This window comes from Paramormyrops kingsleyae, chromosome 6 (assembly GCF_048594095.1).
Source record: "Paramormyrops kingsleyae isolate MSU_618 chromosome 6, PKINGS_0.4, whole genome shotgun sequence".
NCBI classification, from domain to species: Eukaryota; Metazoa; Chordata; class Actinopteri; order Osteoglossiformes; family Mormyridae; genus Paramormyrops; species Paramormyrops kingsleyae.
Window position 1 is genome coordinate 4781665 of NC_132802.1, and position 18139 is coordinate 4799803.

General features: G+C 43.5%; 1 protein-coding gene across 6 annotated transcripts in view; it reads right to left on the minus strand.

The window, feature by feature from the left end:
• The window catches only part of arhgef10lb (Rho guanine nucleotide exchange factor (GEF) 10-like b), a 67547-nt gene that overhangs the window by 27166 nt on the left and 22242 nt on the right, over positions 1 to 18139 (minus strand). For all 6 annotated transcript variants that reach the window (XR_011992144.1, XM_072713438.1, XM_072713436.1 and 3 more), the window contains 12 exons: positions 17499 to 17607; positions 16380 to 16483; positions 15590 to 15667; positions 13782 to 13961; positions 13063 to 13179; positions 11787 to 11879; positions 9895 to 10065; positions 8170 to 8315; positions 7158 to 7330; positions 4141 to 4256; positions 2907 to 3034; positions 167 to 267 (listed from right to left, as the gene is read on the minus strand). Coding sequence is in view for 5 of the 6 variants with exons in the window: in XM_072713438.1 (XP_072569539.1) it covers positions 167 to 267; positions 2907 to 3034; positions 4141 to 4256; positions 7158 to 7330; positions 8170 to 8315; positions 9895 to 10065; positions 11787 to 11879; positions 13063 to 13179; positions 13782 to 13961; positions 15590 to 15667; positions 16380 to 16483; positions 17499 to 17607 (1516 nt within the window). In the remaining variant the exon portion in view is untranslated. The remainder of the gene's footprint in view (positions 1 to 166; positions 268 to 2906; positions 3035 to 4140; positions 4257 to 7157; positions 7331 to 8169; positions 8316 to 9894; positions 10066 to 11786; positions 11880 to 13062; positions 13180 to 13781; positions 13962 to 15589; positions 15668 to 16379; positions 16484 to 17498; positions 17608 to 18139) is intronic.

Genomic DNA, 18139 nt, shown 5'->3' on the forward strand with positions numbered 1-18139 from the left:
ATCAGGAAATGAGCTGAGATGCGTGTGGAATAACCGTCGCAGATAGTGGCGAAGCGGAGGGAAGCTTGCAGGTCGAGTCACCAGATCTTCCACTGTAGCAATGGAGACCCACGATTTTCAGGTAGAGGTTACCCCTAGTGAAGCCCAATTTTAAGGAAGCACTCACGCTGGGCAACCTTGGCCAGATGCAGACGATTCACCCAGGAGATCTTGCTGAGGGGGTTGGGAGTGTTGAAGACCACCATGAATCTGACGGGATGTCCTGACCTTCGGTGGAAAACAGAAGCACAGGCCATTATGTAGTCAGCAAGGGTGGAAGAATGTTCACATTTTTGGGAAACAGAACATGTGGTGAGAGATTAGAGACATGGATTAAGGGAATTAATGGATGTGAACCAAGGCTGCAGATGGTTCTAACAATTCTGGCCCCAAGTTCTTCAAGGAACAAACTGCCCTAAATTTCGCCCAAAGAGTACAACGACAAACAGTTCTTAAATGGTCATTAATTACCAAGAAAATTACAAGAGAATTTTGGCAATGAGCACAAGGAGAAGAAACAAGGTTGCTGAAGCTGGTATATTCACAATAGCATTGTTGGCGGTGATAGAGTGCTGTGCTTTCTTGAATGTCCTACCACTCCGGACATATACAAGCTGTCGCTGACTTTACTACTTATGGATTCAACCTAAACCTAAGGAGAATGGTTATGGGTCTCACAATGAGAAATGGGAAGGTAATCTTTGTACAAGATGGGAATACAAATGTACTACACATACATTATAATGTTTTCATACTAATTTTGAATTTCCATGAAAATAAGACACCACTGTCTGGTTGTAAAATAAGGATGTTAAAACGACAAAATATAAAATATTTCCTATAAAATTTGAAATCATTCTGATTATGATTTAATGGTCTTATCCTCAATTGAGTTACACCAAAATAAGAATTGCAGAGACTGACATGAGCAATGTTACGGTTAAGCATCAGGTTATTTATAATCCTTGAGCGCTGAGTGATTGATGAGTGATAGGGAAGAATCCCTATCAGGGCTAACAGCCAATCAGGCTGCCATCATCTCTGAGACCTTATTTTGTGATGAACCAATCCCATAATGACCTCTTCCTGGACTTGTAGGTCCTTTTGCTGTAGTTCTGACATTTTAACATGAGTCTTTAAAAAGCAGGGTGATTGGAGCAAGCAATGTAACGTTTAAATGTCAAGATGACCCCTGCACTACTTGATCTGAGAAGCTTCATTAAAATATATGTCTATAAATGAAAAAAAAAATATATATATATATTTTTTTTCTTTTTCTATTTTTCTCTATTTGCTGTATTTGAACGCTAAATAATGAATCACGGTGTAACTGAAACCCGAAAAGCTAGCTGATGTGTTAATTTTTTTGTACGTTCAAAAACATTGCGCGTTTCCCCCAAACCGGTGACGCATGACATTTGTATGGTTGACATTCCGCCGCCCCAGAGGCAGAATATTCCAGAAATGGAGCCATTTACAAGCTGTTCCTTGTAACGGGCTCCTTGTGTACCCACGGCAAGAGCGCCATCCGCTAACTATGTCACCTGCCACCCCACCCCACCCCACCCCCTGGGGACCTGGCCACCTGCCACTCCACCTGCTCCCCGTTCGAGTGCCGGTGTGATGATCGGCCACACGGCTTTAGTTCGTGCCTAAGCCCTGCTCTCGCTTGCACGTTGGTCTACCCTGTGTGCTTTACTTAGGCCGTCTGCCACTGCAGAGTGAAATACAGCATGCAGTCACGCCTAATGCTGGCACACAAACACCGCAGCCGAAAAATGCAATTCGCCGGGAAATCTGCGGGCAGGAGAATCATGGGAAGGCTCACCAGTATAAGCTGATGTAAACCCAGATACGCACCAGTTATCTTGCTGAAGGTTTTGGACCCTGGAAGACCTTGGATTAGAGTACAACTGGAAAGATCCAAAGATGACCAGCAACCTTTTGGTCAAAATTCCATAATATCTTCTGCCCAGAGGTGGAAAGTTCAGGTCCAGAAAGTACAAATACAGACTAAGGTTTTGTTTCAACCAACCGGTTGAGTTCTCCGTGACTGTGACACTTTATACTCAACTGGATGGATGAAACAAAAACCTTGATCTGGATTTGTACTTTTTGGCCTTGAACTTTCCACCTCCTGCTGCTGCTTCATAGCACATGGCCAAGTAAGAAGAGTTGATGTGAGTTAGAGGACCTGTCAATTATTGCCAATGAGCATCAAGCTGTGCTACTAAAGCAATAATCGATAATAATCTGCTAACTCCACTCTGTATCAGAGGTGTGTTTTAACTGACAGACCTGCATGCCAAGTCCGTCTGTATGCAATAAATTCAGTTCGTGTCACAGTTCAGAAATATTCGGTACTTGGATACAATTTTGTCTTTTCTTAAGATACATGAACTCCATACCAAAAGAATCATTGCAGACTTTGAGGATGAACAAAGCAGCTCGCGACCTGCCGGCTGCTTAAATTGCAATTGATTGGTCAAAATGTAGCATGGAAATCTCCCGAAAGGCTGAATTTTTGTGATTTCAGCCAGCCCTGCGGCTGGTGGAACTAATGGAGTTTAGTATTTTACACTAATTATTATATGTTTATCGGAAGCATGTAAATTTCAGCACAGTGAGGCATGAGGAGTCATTGTGAGAATCATTCGGCACCCAGGCAGCTGAAAATAGTCCTGAATGGTTTCTACTGAATGGTCTATTCAAAATATGATTCTGCTATTCAGAATAATGGCTATCCAGATCTGCATTCAAATTAACATTGTAACGTCACTTTCCATTGCATATTGCAGATTCTGTGGGACATCTCTACCCTCTAAAACTCTACCTGTACTCCACTACACCCTGAACTTCACACCTACTTGTCTGGTTTCCCTGGGACCAGCAGACGAAGGCGGCACTTGTTGGCACTCTGGATCTCGTCCTCCTTCATGCGGATGAGCCTCTGGAGAGCAAGACACCAGTCCTGCCCCACCGTCGTATTCAGGTTCTACAAACGGAGAGGTGTGAAAGATTCAGACACCCCAGTCCTGCCCCACCGTCGTATTCAGGTTCTACAAACGGAGAGGTGTGAAAGATTCAGACACCCCAGTCCTGCCCCACCGTCGTATTCAGGTTCTACAAACGGAGAGGTGTGAAAGATTCAAACACCCCAGTCTTGCCCTCCTCCCATATTCAGGATCTGCAGACAGTGTGTTTGTGTATGAATATGAGCATGTCAGGCTCCAGTGTGATGCATAAAAGGAAAGACAAATATTCTCCTGGTAACTGCATATGTAGCAGTTGAAGGCAGTTACAGGAAATTATTGCACCGTCAATGCTGGTGCCCACATAAAGAGCATTTTTTATTGCTTACATCGGTATGCATTTCCAAACACAAATTACGTGTTTATGGTTAATTAGCTACATAATGGTACAACAGCAGTTCCTTAATCCTTTACGTTTCCTATCGTCTCAAGCAAATCTCAGGCTGCTTTGAACACATCCTAAATAATGCATAGTGTCATGGCAGTTGAACATGCCGTTTGCCCTTAAGACCTGCAAAGTGCTGAGCCAGATCCGTCGCTGATATCATCTATCCGTCATGTCCCTGGGCTTTTCAAAAAAATCGCTCCAGATTACACATCTCAAAACTGCGCCTGGCACGTGACTAAGTAATTCCATTTTGAGACTGACAATAAAATTACCCAAACATTCCATATCCCACATATCAGTTAAATGATGGTATCCACCAGAAACTGCCAGAAAGAACAATGGTTTTCTTCACTTTACGCCTCAACTTGCTGTGTGTATGTCCAAAACAAAATTAAAATATTTAATAAACACAGATATAATACTTAGTGTAGTTATAGTAATTGTTCTTACCAAAAAGTGTAACGTTAACTTCGAATCATAATACTGAATTATATGTCTGAGACAGGAAGTAGGATGTTCCAGTGGAAGAGGGGGATTATTATTCGCTTTCCGAAACCTTCTTTTTATGTGTATAACTGTATTTCTCTGAATTTTGAAGAGTTATAAAGAAATGACATGTCAAACAATAAGAGCCACATTCATAAGCTAAATGTACAGTAGACTGGAAATGGCCGGATGTACCTGGTACGCTCCTTGCAATGTTCCCACAAGAAGTGTGATCTCCTCCACCACGGAGAGGTCATGCTCTAACTCCTGCAGCTCCTGGAAGAGTCGAGGAGGTCCAAGGAAGACCTTTCCTGGAACAGGAAGTCACATCATCAACTAAAAGATGTTAAGACACCCTTTTCATCTCACCTCCAACCTCCAATTCATTATCAAAACAGGCGCGCTGCATCATGATGTCAGACTCCAATGTGCTAAAAAACACCTGCAAAATAACAGAAATCTGTGAGAGTATGATTGCATTAAGCTTGGGAGTATGTCAGCATCACCAACAGCTGTCACGGCTCGAGCTGTACTCTGTCAAACCCTCAATACTTTGTCCTATTATCTGTGCCGGGTGATGTGTGATTTATTTATCCCTATTGTTTGTTCAGCCACAGAACCTAAATCCAATAAGTAAACATTGTGGCCACTTTGAATCAGAATGGCCCATTGCCTTGCAAGAAAGGCACACGGGTCTCATTAAACACAAAACGCTCAATCGATTAGAATCACAGTTCTAATGCAGGCTCTCACTCCTGACTTTCGCCTTTGCAGGCAATCAATAGCTTTGTTTCACTCAGCACGGTCGCTGCCTTAGTTCTCTGCATTGTACAATCGAAAGACACAGCGACGCCTCATTTACAGATGAGAACTTTAGGCCGGCTCTATGTCACATAAACCCTGGTGAAACAAGTGGGCAACAGCAGGCATCATCATGATATCCAATAAGCCTTGACCATTTAAACAGTAATATGATTGCTCTGCAGGCCATTGGATTTGAACCCACAACCTGCCAAATACAGGCATGGATCCAAACTGATTGTCCCAATTTAGCCCTCACTATAAACAGAGTTGGACTGGTGCCAGCCACAGCCTAAAGCTCAGCCAAACCCTGCTACCCTGAGGATGCTGTTTGGCTTCTATGAAATCTGTCCCCTGTGCATTAACTTAATTCAGATTATTTTTATATAGCGCCCTCCACAGCAGAGTTGCCCCAAGGTGCTTTACATCTTTACATGGGTGTGTTGTAATCAGTGGTGGGTACATCAACCACAACATTTCGATAACCACTAATCTGCTAACTGCAAAGTCAAATTAGAGAACCCTAAACTGACAAAGCACTAAAAAATATAGTGGAAGCTGACAATAACTACTAACTACTTTTACTTAGATGAATTCATATGAATTTAGCTTTGGTTAGGTTTTTGGCTCTGAAACCTTTCAGTCAGTCTGGGTAAATGTAATTGATCGAAGACAAAGCCCATTTAAACTACAGTACCAGGAATCCGATAGGTTACCCATCTAAGCAAGAAATCCAGCTTTGTAATGTTCTCCACTTAGTTCAGGGTACCCGAGTTTAAATTGACTTTATCTTTATTCATTTACATTTAGCCCAGATTATGCTAAATCCGACAAGTAATCGACCACTCATGTCTTGGGTTTACACATAGTCAGCCAGCAGCGTGCCAGATAGACTATTGCAGATACACTCACATCAGTCAGGAACAAGTAGCCTATGTATTAAACTTTATTCACTTTACCTGTAAAAAAAATCCTAAGAGGCTAACATTAGTGGAACTAAATTTAGCGGAAGCTAATTGATCCATAATGGTTTCCAATGTTAGCGCAAACACTAAGCCCCTAATGAAAACGTTAGCTTTGCTAATTAGCAGTTAGCAAAGCCCTGCCCACCACTGGTTCTAATACATCGCTATATCATTTACTCATTAAATGTCAGCAGAAGGGTGCTCAAGTAAGTTGTTCTCCACCCTAATCCTTACATGATGACAGAATCTGCAGTAGGTTTGATCCATGGTGGGCAGGAGCTTCAGCTCAGTCACAAGTGTAAGTGCCAGCCCACCTGCCTTAGGAAGTCAGATGCCACAGTCAGGAATAAACAGTGACAAGCAAGTCATCTGTATCCAATTCAGCTTTGGGTCCTGTATGTGCTGGGATAGGCTCAAGCGCCCCATGGCTCTGTGCTGGCTGGGTGGATGGATGGATGGATGGATGGATGGAAAGCAACAAACCGACCCTTGTCTAAATACGAACCTACCACATTTCCTTGATTGCAACAAGTTCTTGGAGCAGGACTCACAATTACCGACGGGTGAATGTACTATTACTGCTTTGCCACGATTCTCTGGCACACAGCTATGGGAGCACAGAGTCCCGAATTCTTTGATTTCTGCCTTGGATTTGGGACAATGGGAGAAGAAGGATCATGGGAGTTCCCAGGGGGACAAGCTATTCCATCAATAAGTTGGGATTGCTGGAGAAGAAAAATGAGGCCATTTAAGCTGATGTGGGAGGTACAGTGGTGGTGGAGGCAGTGGTGGTAGTGGTTTGGGGGGGGGGGGGGGGTTGGCGACGGCTGGATCCCTCACTCTACAGCCTGAAGGCAGCTTGCTGTGACTGAGTGCAATTAAAGCAACCAATTCTGACGCATCACCAAGCGTACATTCCTAAGCAGGCAGCTCTCAGACCCGCAAATTTTACTCGCTTCTGCCAAATCCACTGCAAGAGCAGAAAGAAACGCATCGTCAATACTTCAGCGAGATCCTCGCCGACGTGGGGACTCGCAGCACCAGGCACGGGGCTGCCCCAGACTTACAGAACAAATACATTCCAGTTCACAAAGCGCGCACACCGACCGCGAGATTCAAACCTCCTAATTAAATGTAATCTAATCCATCTCTCCAGACAGAAGGCAACACTCTAAACAAACATATGGTTTATCAAAGCATGAAATGAGATTGTGATCACGCCTCAGTGTTTAAAATCACAGCCTAAATCGCTGCAGTTTCCTCTTTCTTATACATCAAGAGCTCAGAGGTCGATAAATGAACCAGCTGTAATGCAAATTCTGTATTGGGGCAGGAAAAGCGTTTTTTTTTTTTTTACTTTATTGCTACTTGAGTTTTGATGATTTTAGGGCTACAAAACAGCAAAAATGAGAGCACCCGAAGGCTTGGTGACCTCCACTTGCTCACCTGAGATGTTGGTGTTGCTGGCCCTCTTGGTCCCGCTGTGCTGGAAGAGGGTCTCTTGGGTCTCCGACGCGTCCTGGCCAACTTCCACCACCTTCACCTGCAGGAGAGGGGCGCTCCACTTCACCGTGTACTTCGGACCCACCGGAACCAGACTGCTGATGTCAGACGGACCCCTGATGGCGAAAACACATGTTTGATACCTGGTCCTCGCTGATTCTGGGTCAGAAGGTCAGGGTGGGGGCTTTGCGGCTGATTTCATGAAAATCAGGGGAGAAGCTTTATGAACAAACGATGATTTCAACCACACAATTAGGAGGCAAGGTGAAATTAAAACCTGCATTCTGACAGCGTTTGAGGACGGTGATTGTCAATGTCTGCTTTAATTAAAGATCTCAGAGCGACAAAGATTACAAACAGCACTTTGGATAATCATCGAAAAAAGGCCCGGTTCAGGAAATTAGAACATTTATGATCAGCGTTATTCATAAGCACCCGAACATCCCTGTCGCTTCGACGGCACGTCCACATTGCTATTCATGGATCTGCGGTAATCACGCACAATCAGCAAACGGCATCGGCCCTTTAAGACTGAGGTGTGCATGGGAAGCCCAAATCGTGGAGATCTTTTGAGCTCAGAGAAACTCAGAAAGATAATTATTTTCACGCTGCGAGCAAAAAAGCTGTGATAAATCGTTTAGGGCAGACGGAAAAAAAAAACTTTACCTGAGTTCATCAGTGATCTGAGCAACGTTACTGTCAAACCTATTACTGTGAGGGGGAAAGGGAACAGCAGAATTTTCAGCAGTGACTGATGATGATGATAGTGACAGTGAAATGAGCAGGCAGTCTCTGAATGAGGAACAGAACTCTTACTGCTGTGTAACTCCTGTGTAAATAATCAAATAACTGGAAAGGAGGGCTGGTGTATTGCTGTTAGTGTGCCGGGGAACATGTTTGATCACGGTCGTCAGGGAAACCGAAGGTGGCCGCTGGCCGACTTGTGGGCGCTCACTTGATGTTGATGTTGGCGCAGATGAGCGTGTCGTTCAGGAGGAAGACCTTGCGCTCCTTGGATTTGAGGACCTGCCCTTTTTCCCCGTACACGGTCTCGATGAGCGTCTCACAGAGGATCAGCTGCCTCTGGTCCGAGTTCAGCAGCTACGGGCAGAAAAGGAAATCATGTGACAGTTACACAAGCAAATGCAATGTCTGACATACGTAAATACATTTTAAATGGAAGTTCTGTGGTATAAGGCTTTGTGAGAAGTCAAGGCACTATTGATGTGATATTGATATATGTATATATATTATTATTTATAAAAAACTATATTACAGGTTAAAAAAAAAGATGTTTAACTGAACTGCTCTTTAAAAATAGCAATAGCGTGAATGAGGCTTCAGACCCTGGGTGGGATTATCCTGTGTTGTCAGTCACATTGGTTAAAGCGCTACCTACTGAAAGCAACCTAAAGTTTTGTTATGTAATTATACTGCCCACTAGAGGCCACTAGAGGCACAGGCAGGAAAAATAAATCGGTCGAATTTTTGAAAAACGCTGCCTGCTGCCCTTCGCTCAATCACAAACTACTTTGAAACTGAAAGTAAACTTAGTTTCGACATCCTGAGACATGGAGGAACACAAATCACTATAAGATATTAAAAAAGGGAAGCTTCAAAGAGCATTAAGCTCCCCAGTCGACCACCCACAGGGCTACATACTGCTCAAAAGAGAGAACCTCGTGTTTAGAAACAAAGAAGAACTTCAAAGCCAGAAATGCTTATTTAGTTCTTGAACATGTCCTGGGATACTGTCAAAAGTAGACTTTAAGAACACATTAGGGAATGCATTGTTTAACCTCATTAGAAATCTGAGGCTGTGAGACTATTAGGGATTGATGATTCACCATCTGTCATTATGCAGCACTGTATTTATCAATGAGTGCATCTAAGTATGTCTTCCTATCTACCCACACATACAGACAGACATCTTTCTGTGTGACTTTGGCTCTATTGTCGTGTCTTTATTGTCACCGTATCTGTGGGTAGTACAGAGCTCACAGAAAGTCTTGGGACACTTGCTTAATTCAGTAACAATACTGCAAATTTATTGGTTTTATAACAAAATCATCACTTTATTCTTTGTTTGGATAAAATATATATTACATTAGAAATAACTGGAAGTTTTAACATAAAACATTAATTTCAAGTAGTAATAAATTAAACCCAAATTATAATTCTAAAAGAGTGTTCTGAAAAATTCATTGACTAGCAGTCTCATTGGGTGCTTTTTAATTACTAACACCTTTGCAGTAACATAAAACACCAAAGATGTGTTCAGTATCCCTATGGGAGCCAGTGACTAAAACTGTAATTAACAGCAGAATGGCAAGAACAGAATTGAATGAGTCAGTCAAAAAATTATGATGCTTAATAAAAAGAAAATGTCTTCGTGGAAAATATGTGCTGATCTTTTAAATGTTGCTTATCAATTGACTTTTGTTATGAAACCAGTAACCATTATTACAGAATTAAGCAACTGTCCCGCGACTTTCTGTGAGCACTGTATGTGTGAGTTTGTATCCTCGAGTTGACACCTGTTTGTCTGTGCACCTGCACACATTTGGTCACAGACTCTTGGTCAGTGTGCTTTTTAATAATAATATTAATAACTGATACTTTATTGATCCCCGTGGGGAAATTGTTTTGCTGGGTGCGGCGGCGAGCGCGGCACACGGACCTTGCCGAGGTTCCGGTCACTGACGCTGCGGGCCAACTGCTGGATCTCAGACACCTGGTCGGCCACCCGCTTCTGCTCGTTCAGCTTCTCGGCCAGCGTCTCCAGCTCAGTGAGGGCCAGCTGCAGGGGCAGCCGGTCAGGGTGGCCTTTCGGAGTGTTCTTCAGCATGTCCTGGGCGAGAGCAACGCACAAGGGCCTCTGGTAAACACTTCAGGCACCTGCCGCACTGTTATTAAATAACACAGATGTTCTCGGCACCGTCTGTTATAAAGCAACAGACGACAGGTAACATTTTCATTATGTGCTGACATATTACGACTTAACAAGCATTGACACATCTAGTGAGCTTATCTACAACAATGGTTTTTTTTTTACTTTTTAATAATTAAATTTTATTAATTTACACAACTGCCACCTAGAGGTCAGCATGTAGATTCTAAGAAGCTTTTATACAGCAAGTTTAAATAGTAAAAGTTTTTGCCACTAAAAGATTCTTTAGTGCCAACAAATGCCTGATGAGAGCTTTGCCAGTATGACATATATTTCTTTCGCAATGACTTTCAGTTCCTCTTGCCGCATATTTATGGGTAATTCCAATGCAAACTTCTGGATTTTGGTGTATGCATAACTTGATTTCCCCATGTTTAGAAAAAGGTTTGGCTAAAGTGATAAGTAAGGATTTGACCTCATGACATGCATTTTATGGAAAGAACTATGACTATTGGATCTTAATGAGCTTCTGAACCCAAAAGAATTTCTTGTGCATTTTCAACAGCTTTGGTACACTACAGTATTTGCAACCAAGATCAAGTGAAAATATGTTAATTCTGATGATGTCCACACAACCAGAACATTTTGTTATATCTGTATAACTAGTACACAACCTTCTCAGGACAGGGAAACTGCAGTGACAGCTCAGTTTTATATTCATTTCTTCTGCATAAATCACAAAGCTGAAAAGCCTGGTTAGAATGCCATCATCGTTGAATGTCTCAGAGGTGCTTCAGTTAAATATAAAATATAGATCTCCTTAAGGCAGTCCTTCCCAACTCGGTCCTTGGAAACTCGCAGATGGTCCACAGATTTGCTCCCTCCCAGCTCTCTGCCAGACAGTCCACATTTCTGCTCCCTCCCAGCTCCCGGCCAGACAGTCCACATTTCTGCTCCCTCCCAGCTCTCTGCCAGACAGTCCACATTTCTGCTCCCTGCCAGCTCCCAGTAGGAGCAAAAATGTGCACTGTCTGCGAGTCCTCAAGGACCAGACTGGAAAGCACTTTCAGATAAGTATTACTTCCATTCTCCACTCCACGGATCTCAGATTTATGAGATCACTGCACCTGCTTCTTTTTCTAACCTACACTGGCATGTCAACCTCTAACAAGTAATATATGTTAAATCTCAATTAACTTAGATTTCAGACATGTGACTTAGCTCTCATTTTTAAATACCTTTTATACTGCTAGGAGGTTTAATAGAATAGAATTCCTTTACTGTTGCTGCAGATGAATTCAAATCCAACAAAATGTTCGTGAGAGTGAAGCTGGAGATCAGAGAGCGAGGTCAGCCATTTATCTGACGCTCCTGCAGCAGTTTTTGGGGTTAAAAGTCTTGCTCAAGGACCCCACAGTGATATGATCATTCTGCCAACCATGGGATTTGAACCAGCGGCCTTCTGGCCACCCACACACAAATTACTTTAGAAGATACTGCACTGAATACAGAATAAATCACATGACTTAACCAATAAAATTTGAAAAAAATACAGAAATCTACCCAAGTTTTGTCAAACGCTGCCTATGTACCTGTGTCCTAAGATACACTTTCGCCCCTCTTTAAAACAGGATACCAGGCAGGACAAAACCGTCCCGAGAGCACAGCCTTCAGGCTCTGACCTGCAGCAGGAGGATGAACTGGGGGAAACGCTGGATGGGCTTCACCATCAGGCCGTAGAGGGTGATCCTATCCGCACTGGAGGCCTGCTTCTTCTGGGCTCAGAAAGCAACAGGATACGCTTGAGTGAGCATTTACCTGATGCTTAACATGGGATTTCAGCTAGAAGAGAACTGAGAACAGACTGCATGAACTGGTAAAAAATTGGACATTACTGAGGACAGTGGTTGGTTAAGCAAGAAGGTGTAATGTGAGAATTATCATGACTAATGAATCATGGCCATGAAGAGAAACTTAATTCTTGGCTTCCATCTCCTTGCTTGCTACCTTGCTGATGAGGCCAAAACTAGCAATGTTTTGATTTGTATTTAGAAAAAAATGGATACTATTTTTGTAGCCCCATATAAAACAATAGCTTCTGCGTCTTTTACTGTAACGTGTGAAAATGCATTCAACAACAGTAATTATTTTATTCACTCATTCATATCAAATCACCAACAAAAAAGCCATGACTGACAAAATGACCTCTTCAGCTCTCTGGTCAGAAGGTAAACTATATGGACAAAACTATTGGGACACACCTGTCAATCACTGAAATTGGCTGTTGCATTCAGACCCATTTCCACGGGTGTATAATGTCAAGCAGCTGCATGTGAGCCTCACATCACCAATTACAATGTCAAGCGTTGGATGGAGTGATGTAAAGCACACTGCTACTGACCTCTGGAGTAGTGGAAATGTGTTCTGTGGAGTGACGAATCACACTATTGTGACTGGCAGGCTGATGGACGAGTCTGGGTTTGGCGGATGCCAGGAGAACGTTGCCTGCCTGACTGTGCCCCAGTACACAAAGCAAAGTCCATAAAGACATGGTTGGGTGAGTCTGGTGTGGAAGAACTTGACTGGCCTGCACAGAGCCCTGACCTTAATCCCATCAAACGCCTTCGGAATGAACTAGAATGGAGATTGCGAGCCAGGCCTTCATGTCCAACATCAGTGCCTGACCTCAGAAATGTTCTTCTGGATAAATGGGCAAAAATTCCCACAGACACACTCCAGAATCTTGTGGACAGCCTTCCCAGAAGAGTGGCAGCTGTTACAGCTGCAAAGGGGGGGGCAACTCCAAACTGATGTCTATGGATTCAGAATGGGATGCCATAACAGTTCCTGTGGGTGTAATGACCAGGTGTCCCAATACTTTTGTGCACATAATATAGCCCCCTCAGAGAGAAAATGGATGCTTGGGAATGTCGAAGGGGAAAGAAAGTGGTCAATCACCTTGAGAAACTCCAGAAAAGCCGGTTTGGATATGCAGGCTTTTTTAATAAGGGCCATGGCGTTGGTGAAGTTATTGACGTAATCACTGTACACGTCGAGCACCATCGATTTGGAAAACTGCACAGACAAAAAAGACATGATGAGGTGTGCAGGCGGATTGAAGTTAATTTCAGTTATCTGAAACACTGAAATATTAGCCATGTAGATGGCAACACCTTCCCAGAGGTAAGTCAAATCAATGAATTGAAATTAAACATCTAAAAAATATTCATTGCAATCCAAAACTACTTTCCATGGGAAGCCAATTATGATTGTGTCTCTCTTCTAAGTAAACCAATCAGGAGGCTTCTTACTCTTAGTTATACCAGAGATCCTCAGTGAAATACAATGTAAAAGCTGAGTTATGGATGCTCATTATTAATAGTGTAAACAGCAACTGCATCTGTAGAAAAGCTAAATAAAAGGGTCAGGAAAGAGAATGTGTTTTGCTCTCAGGAGAAATTCAACATGAAGAAAAGTATCATTACTTAGGAAATTAATCTCTCTGTCTCACTCTTTAATACAAACAAAAGATCACCTGGCTTATTCCTAATAAACACCCACATACACAGACTGCGTGGCAAGAATTGTCAGTCTATCACAAAACAAAGTGACATCATCGCCAAACACCATCAGATTTCCACAAAACGTGTTTGACGTCAGTGTCCCTGGAATCTCACAGAGGCCACGAAGAGGTCACCGATCTTCTCGCTGTGGTCCCATTCGGCCACGCGTGATGCCAGTGCAATCTGGAACATGGAGTGGCACTGGCAGATCTCCCGCAGCCGGTAGAAAACGGGCCGGATCTTCCTGAGGCTCAGGATGCGGGGCTCGGCCTCCACCAAAGGCTTCTGGTACTCCTGTGTGGAGCAACAATGGAAGAGGAGGATCAGGCACTGACCCCATAGCAGTGGGTGAGCAATTCAGGCAAAATACAACTTTGTAGAATTCACTGCTAAGTCTAACCAGAGGGCCTGCTGCCCCTTCTCTGGCCTGTATCCGCTCTACAAAAGGTTCAGGGTGTCTCGCCTGTATAATTTACAGCCTTTGACATAGATTTATGGACGGAGGCCTGGTGCAAACAGACATGAGCTGAGTGGATATCATTGTAGCTTCATACTCCAGGGATATTGGTTGAATCCCTGCACTCAGCTCTGTGTTTATGCACTTTGCATGCTCTCCCTGTTCATGTATGGTTTCTCATATCTCCTCCTGCAGTTCGACAAACTGGTGCACCTAGAAATTCTAGGCCCCTTGACAAAATATCACCTTGGACCCCCCGGCCAATTTAACGTATAATTTTATGTTTTCAAGGACTGACACATGTAAAGTACTGCCCCCCCAGAAGCCCCCAGGGTATCCATGCTTCCCTGACCCCCCCGGTAAGGCATATTCAGCAATGGGCTGCCATTCTGTCAGGAGTGTCCCCTGGTTCTGGCCCTGTACCTGCTGGGGTAGGGGGCACGGGTTCCAGGTTAATACTGCGACCCTCTGCTGAATAAGTGGTTATGGAAGATGGATGGATGGATGGATGGATGGATGGAGGGATGTATGGATAAAGGGCAGGTACTTGGTCCCCTGTCACCATAAGCGATTTCTCTAAGACTACACGGGAATCCCTGCTTCCCCATAAAAATGCCAAAAATAACTGAATTAGTCAATGCATCAATGTAAATACATTTTATTTGTGATTAAAAGCGTAACCTGTCTTACTAATTGAACCACAGTTGCTTTTGACAACATGTATGTAAATTTTCCCTTTGAAACCAGCAGAAGTACAGCCCATAGATGCCCACTGATGCAGTGCTTCACTGGAAGTCTATGGAAGATTGTTGTATGCTTCATCTATGGAGAATAGACTAAAGCTTAATGGTGAATATGCTCTGATCACATATTTTTGGAATCCGCCCGGTCGCCGTTACTGAGAGTCTATGAGAGCATCATACATAGTTTATGCTGAGCTAACGCTGACTGGACAGACAGACCTGCAGTCAGATATTCCAGACCTGCCTGGAAGCCAGGCTTCTCTGCACAAGACAGGATAATCAACCAATAACTAAGAAATGCTGGCCTGCAGCATTCATCCATTCTGTTGCATGCAGGAGCGCAGAAGCATCTTGCTGAAATCCGGAGTGACAATTTATTGTGTTACATGTTATCTTTAGCCATCTGCATTTGTAAATATTGTAAATATAGTCACTGTCATTGAGTTTTTCGTTTGATCGTTTGCTTAATTTTCAAGTTGAGTAATTTTTAGGCGGCTAGTTAGTTAGCTTGCCAACTAAGCTGTGTGTGTGTTCAAGCTGAGCTAGAGGCTTTGAAGGAACATGGCGGACATCGCAGCTAATGCTGATTGCATTGTAAAGGAGTCCTCTGATGAAGGAGAGCGGAATTCATGTGCAAGGAGCTGCCCCGTTGAAATACATCTTGTCCATGGAGTGCCTCCCCCCACCCTAAAAATCACCCCCGTCAGTGGCAGGCCACCCACCTGCAGGATCCTCTTCAGGGACTCAAGATAGCTTCGCTCGCTCTGGACAATGGAGCCCAGGATATGCCGTCTGACGACCTGCGCAGGAAACAACGTTCAGAGACAAAGAGTCGGATGAAACATACATTTAGCTGGATCTCTCCATCATTATGAAACCAAGTCAGCTGATGGGGCTATCCTTTGTGGGGTTACCCCTCCCCCCCCCCCCCCGCCACCCCCCCAGGATGTATACGAGATACCTAATGGCGCACGGCAAATTGATAAGATGTGGTGCGCCTGAGATGTAAAAGAAGCAACTTTAATTACGTTGAATTAGCAAAGCATGATTACACAGAATTAAGAAAACAACAGTTCTCATTTTATGCAAATTCTTGACCTTGGCATGACTCGACACACAATGGAGTCCTAAATAAACAGGCAGAGGTGGAATCAGTCTTCATGGACAGTTTAGCAATGCTTTTTGGCTCATAATACTCAATTCGGAACAAAAACTAATAAAACAATTCATAATATGCTAATGAAACATAAATGATAGAAATGTACAATCAGAAAATAATGTCATAGGCATAAAATTTCAGCATTAAAAACAGTGCATTTAAAAATGGATGCAATCAACTCGATCTACTTTGAGCAACGTTATGATTAAGGATTATCCAGGTAGTTCAAATATCTGGGCCTGTTTTTTTTTTGCTATTGTAGACTAGGGCATGGTGACCTGAATTTGCCCATGTACTCAATACTGAGGGGTCAGCAGGTCACCCTGGCTGGTTAAGTGACCCAGCTTGCACACCTGCTGGCTGCTAAGTCCTTCTGGCATAGGGCCCAGCTCCGCAGGCGGGTGCTTCAGATCCGACACCATCACGTCCAGGTACCCGGCGTCATCCTCCACGTCTTCTGCAGAGGAACATGGGAGGATCAGGTTTACGCCTCACTTTGGAATGCGTGCCGTCTCCATGGAAACGGCTACAGCAGCCCCTCCTTTACAGCCAAATGCTAAATAAGGCTAATCCCCCAGGACACTGTATGATTACATATAGGTCACCTCTTTATTTTTAGTAAAAATACCACATGCTGAACCCAGTTATACCTACCAACACCGTGTGTACGAGCCACCCACGGGTCAGACGAACCAGACGATTAACCTGTATTTTCACGTAAATATTTTTTATTTTAAAAGATGCTGTTTGGCGGAGATATTTTGCAGATAAGCATTAACTAGCTATTTTAAGCAAAAACTTTTGTGTTAAGCTTAAGAAAATTCATTATAAAGTTTCTATTATGAAGGAAACCTTTCATTACAAACAATAATCTGAATGCTTCCAGATCCATGTGGCATTCTTTTGGAAAACCACAGAAAATGTAATGAATTCTGCCTTTTTAATATTACATTTCTTAACTTAATTCACATAATAGGTAGGAATGTAGAGTATGTCTATTAAATGTGTTATTATCTCATCATGTGGCGTTCACTGAAGAAAGCTCATGTCAGTCGGTAATCATTGCACATATTAAGTCGCTGATATGAGACTTTTTCCTAATCACTGACATTCACCTTTTACACATTTAAAGAGCTGCAACTAGAGCATTTCAGGTTCTACAGCAAGGAGACCTGCTCCTGTGACAGGTACCGACAAGTCAGGACCTTAATAACTATATAACCTGCAGGCGTAATCAGAACTGACAGTGTCGCAAGATGTATCTTTAAGCACACGACATGTGTATTGAGACATAATATGTACTGTTATTATGAAGTGCATATTGCAACTATTGTAAATAAATAAGTGAAATACAGACATGGATACAGGTAAACAGTTTGCATGTACATTTCCAAAGGTTTTCTCCGTTAGTTTGGAGCATAAGTCAACGACCCAGACTTGAGTGAAAGATGTGTTCTCCCCCCCCAAGTCACCTGAATTCTCCTTTTTCTGCAGGAAGGAGACTTTGCGCATCATGGCCAGCCGGGTCTTTTCCAGTCCATCCTTGGTACCGTTCCTGGCTGCTTTCATTAGCTGCTGCACCTACAATCGGTCAGATGGCAGTGGAACAGAAAGTGAGTCAATTGCCAGAAGAGAACGAAAGCCGCCTCTATCCGCAGGTCAGGCAGGCGGATGTGGCCGATGCGGGGCCACGGCGTGGGGCGTTTTCGGCGGGACAAACGCCACGTTACTTATCTCTCTGGGACAGATTACACGCTCCGGGCCACTCCTGCACCCCAATGCAGCCGTCTACAGCACTCTGAGCTTCTGAAGCCGCCGGGGCAGATTTCATACCACAGTAATAAGTTAGAGTGGTTTTTAATACACTGCTCCAAGAATTCAGCTTATTAATTATGAGCATTTGGAGACGTCTCTGGGTGATTCCTCCAGATATTTATGCCTTATTTATGTATCACCGTGGCCTTATTGCACAGAGTGGAAAAACCCTGCAGGACCCAGTTCTGTGAGAGAAAGCTGACCGGCTAGAGAACAGTGTTCTCAGGCTGGAACTTTTATTGGCCCGGGTTTACTTTGTTTCTGGGCTGCTGGAGCAGTCCCCGGGGGGTGGGGCAGC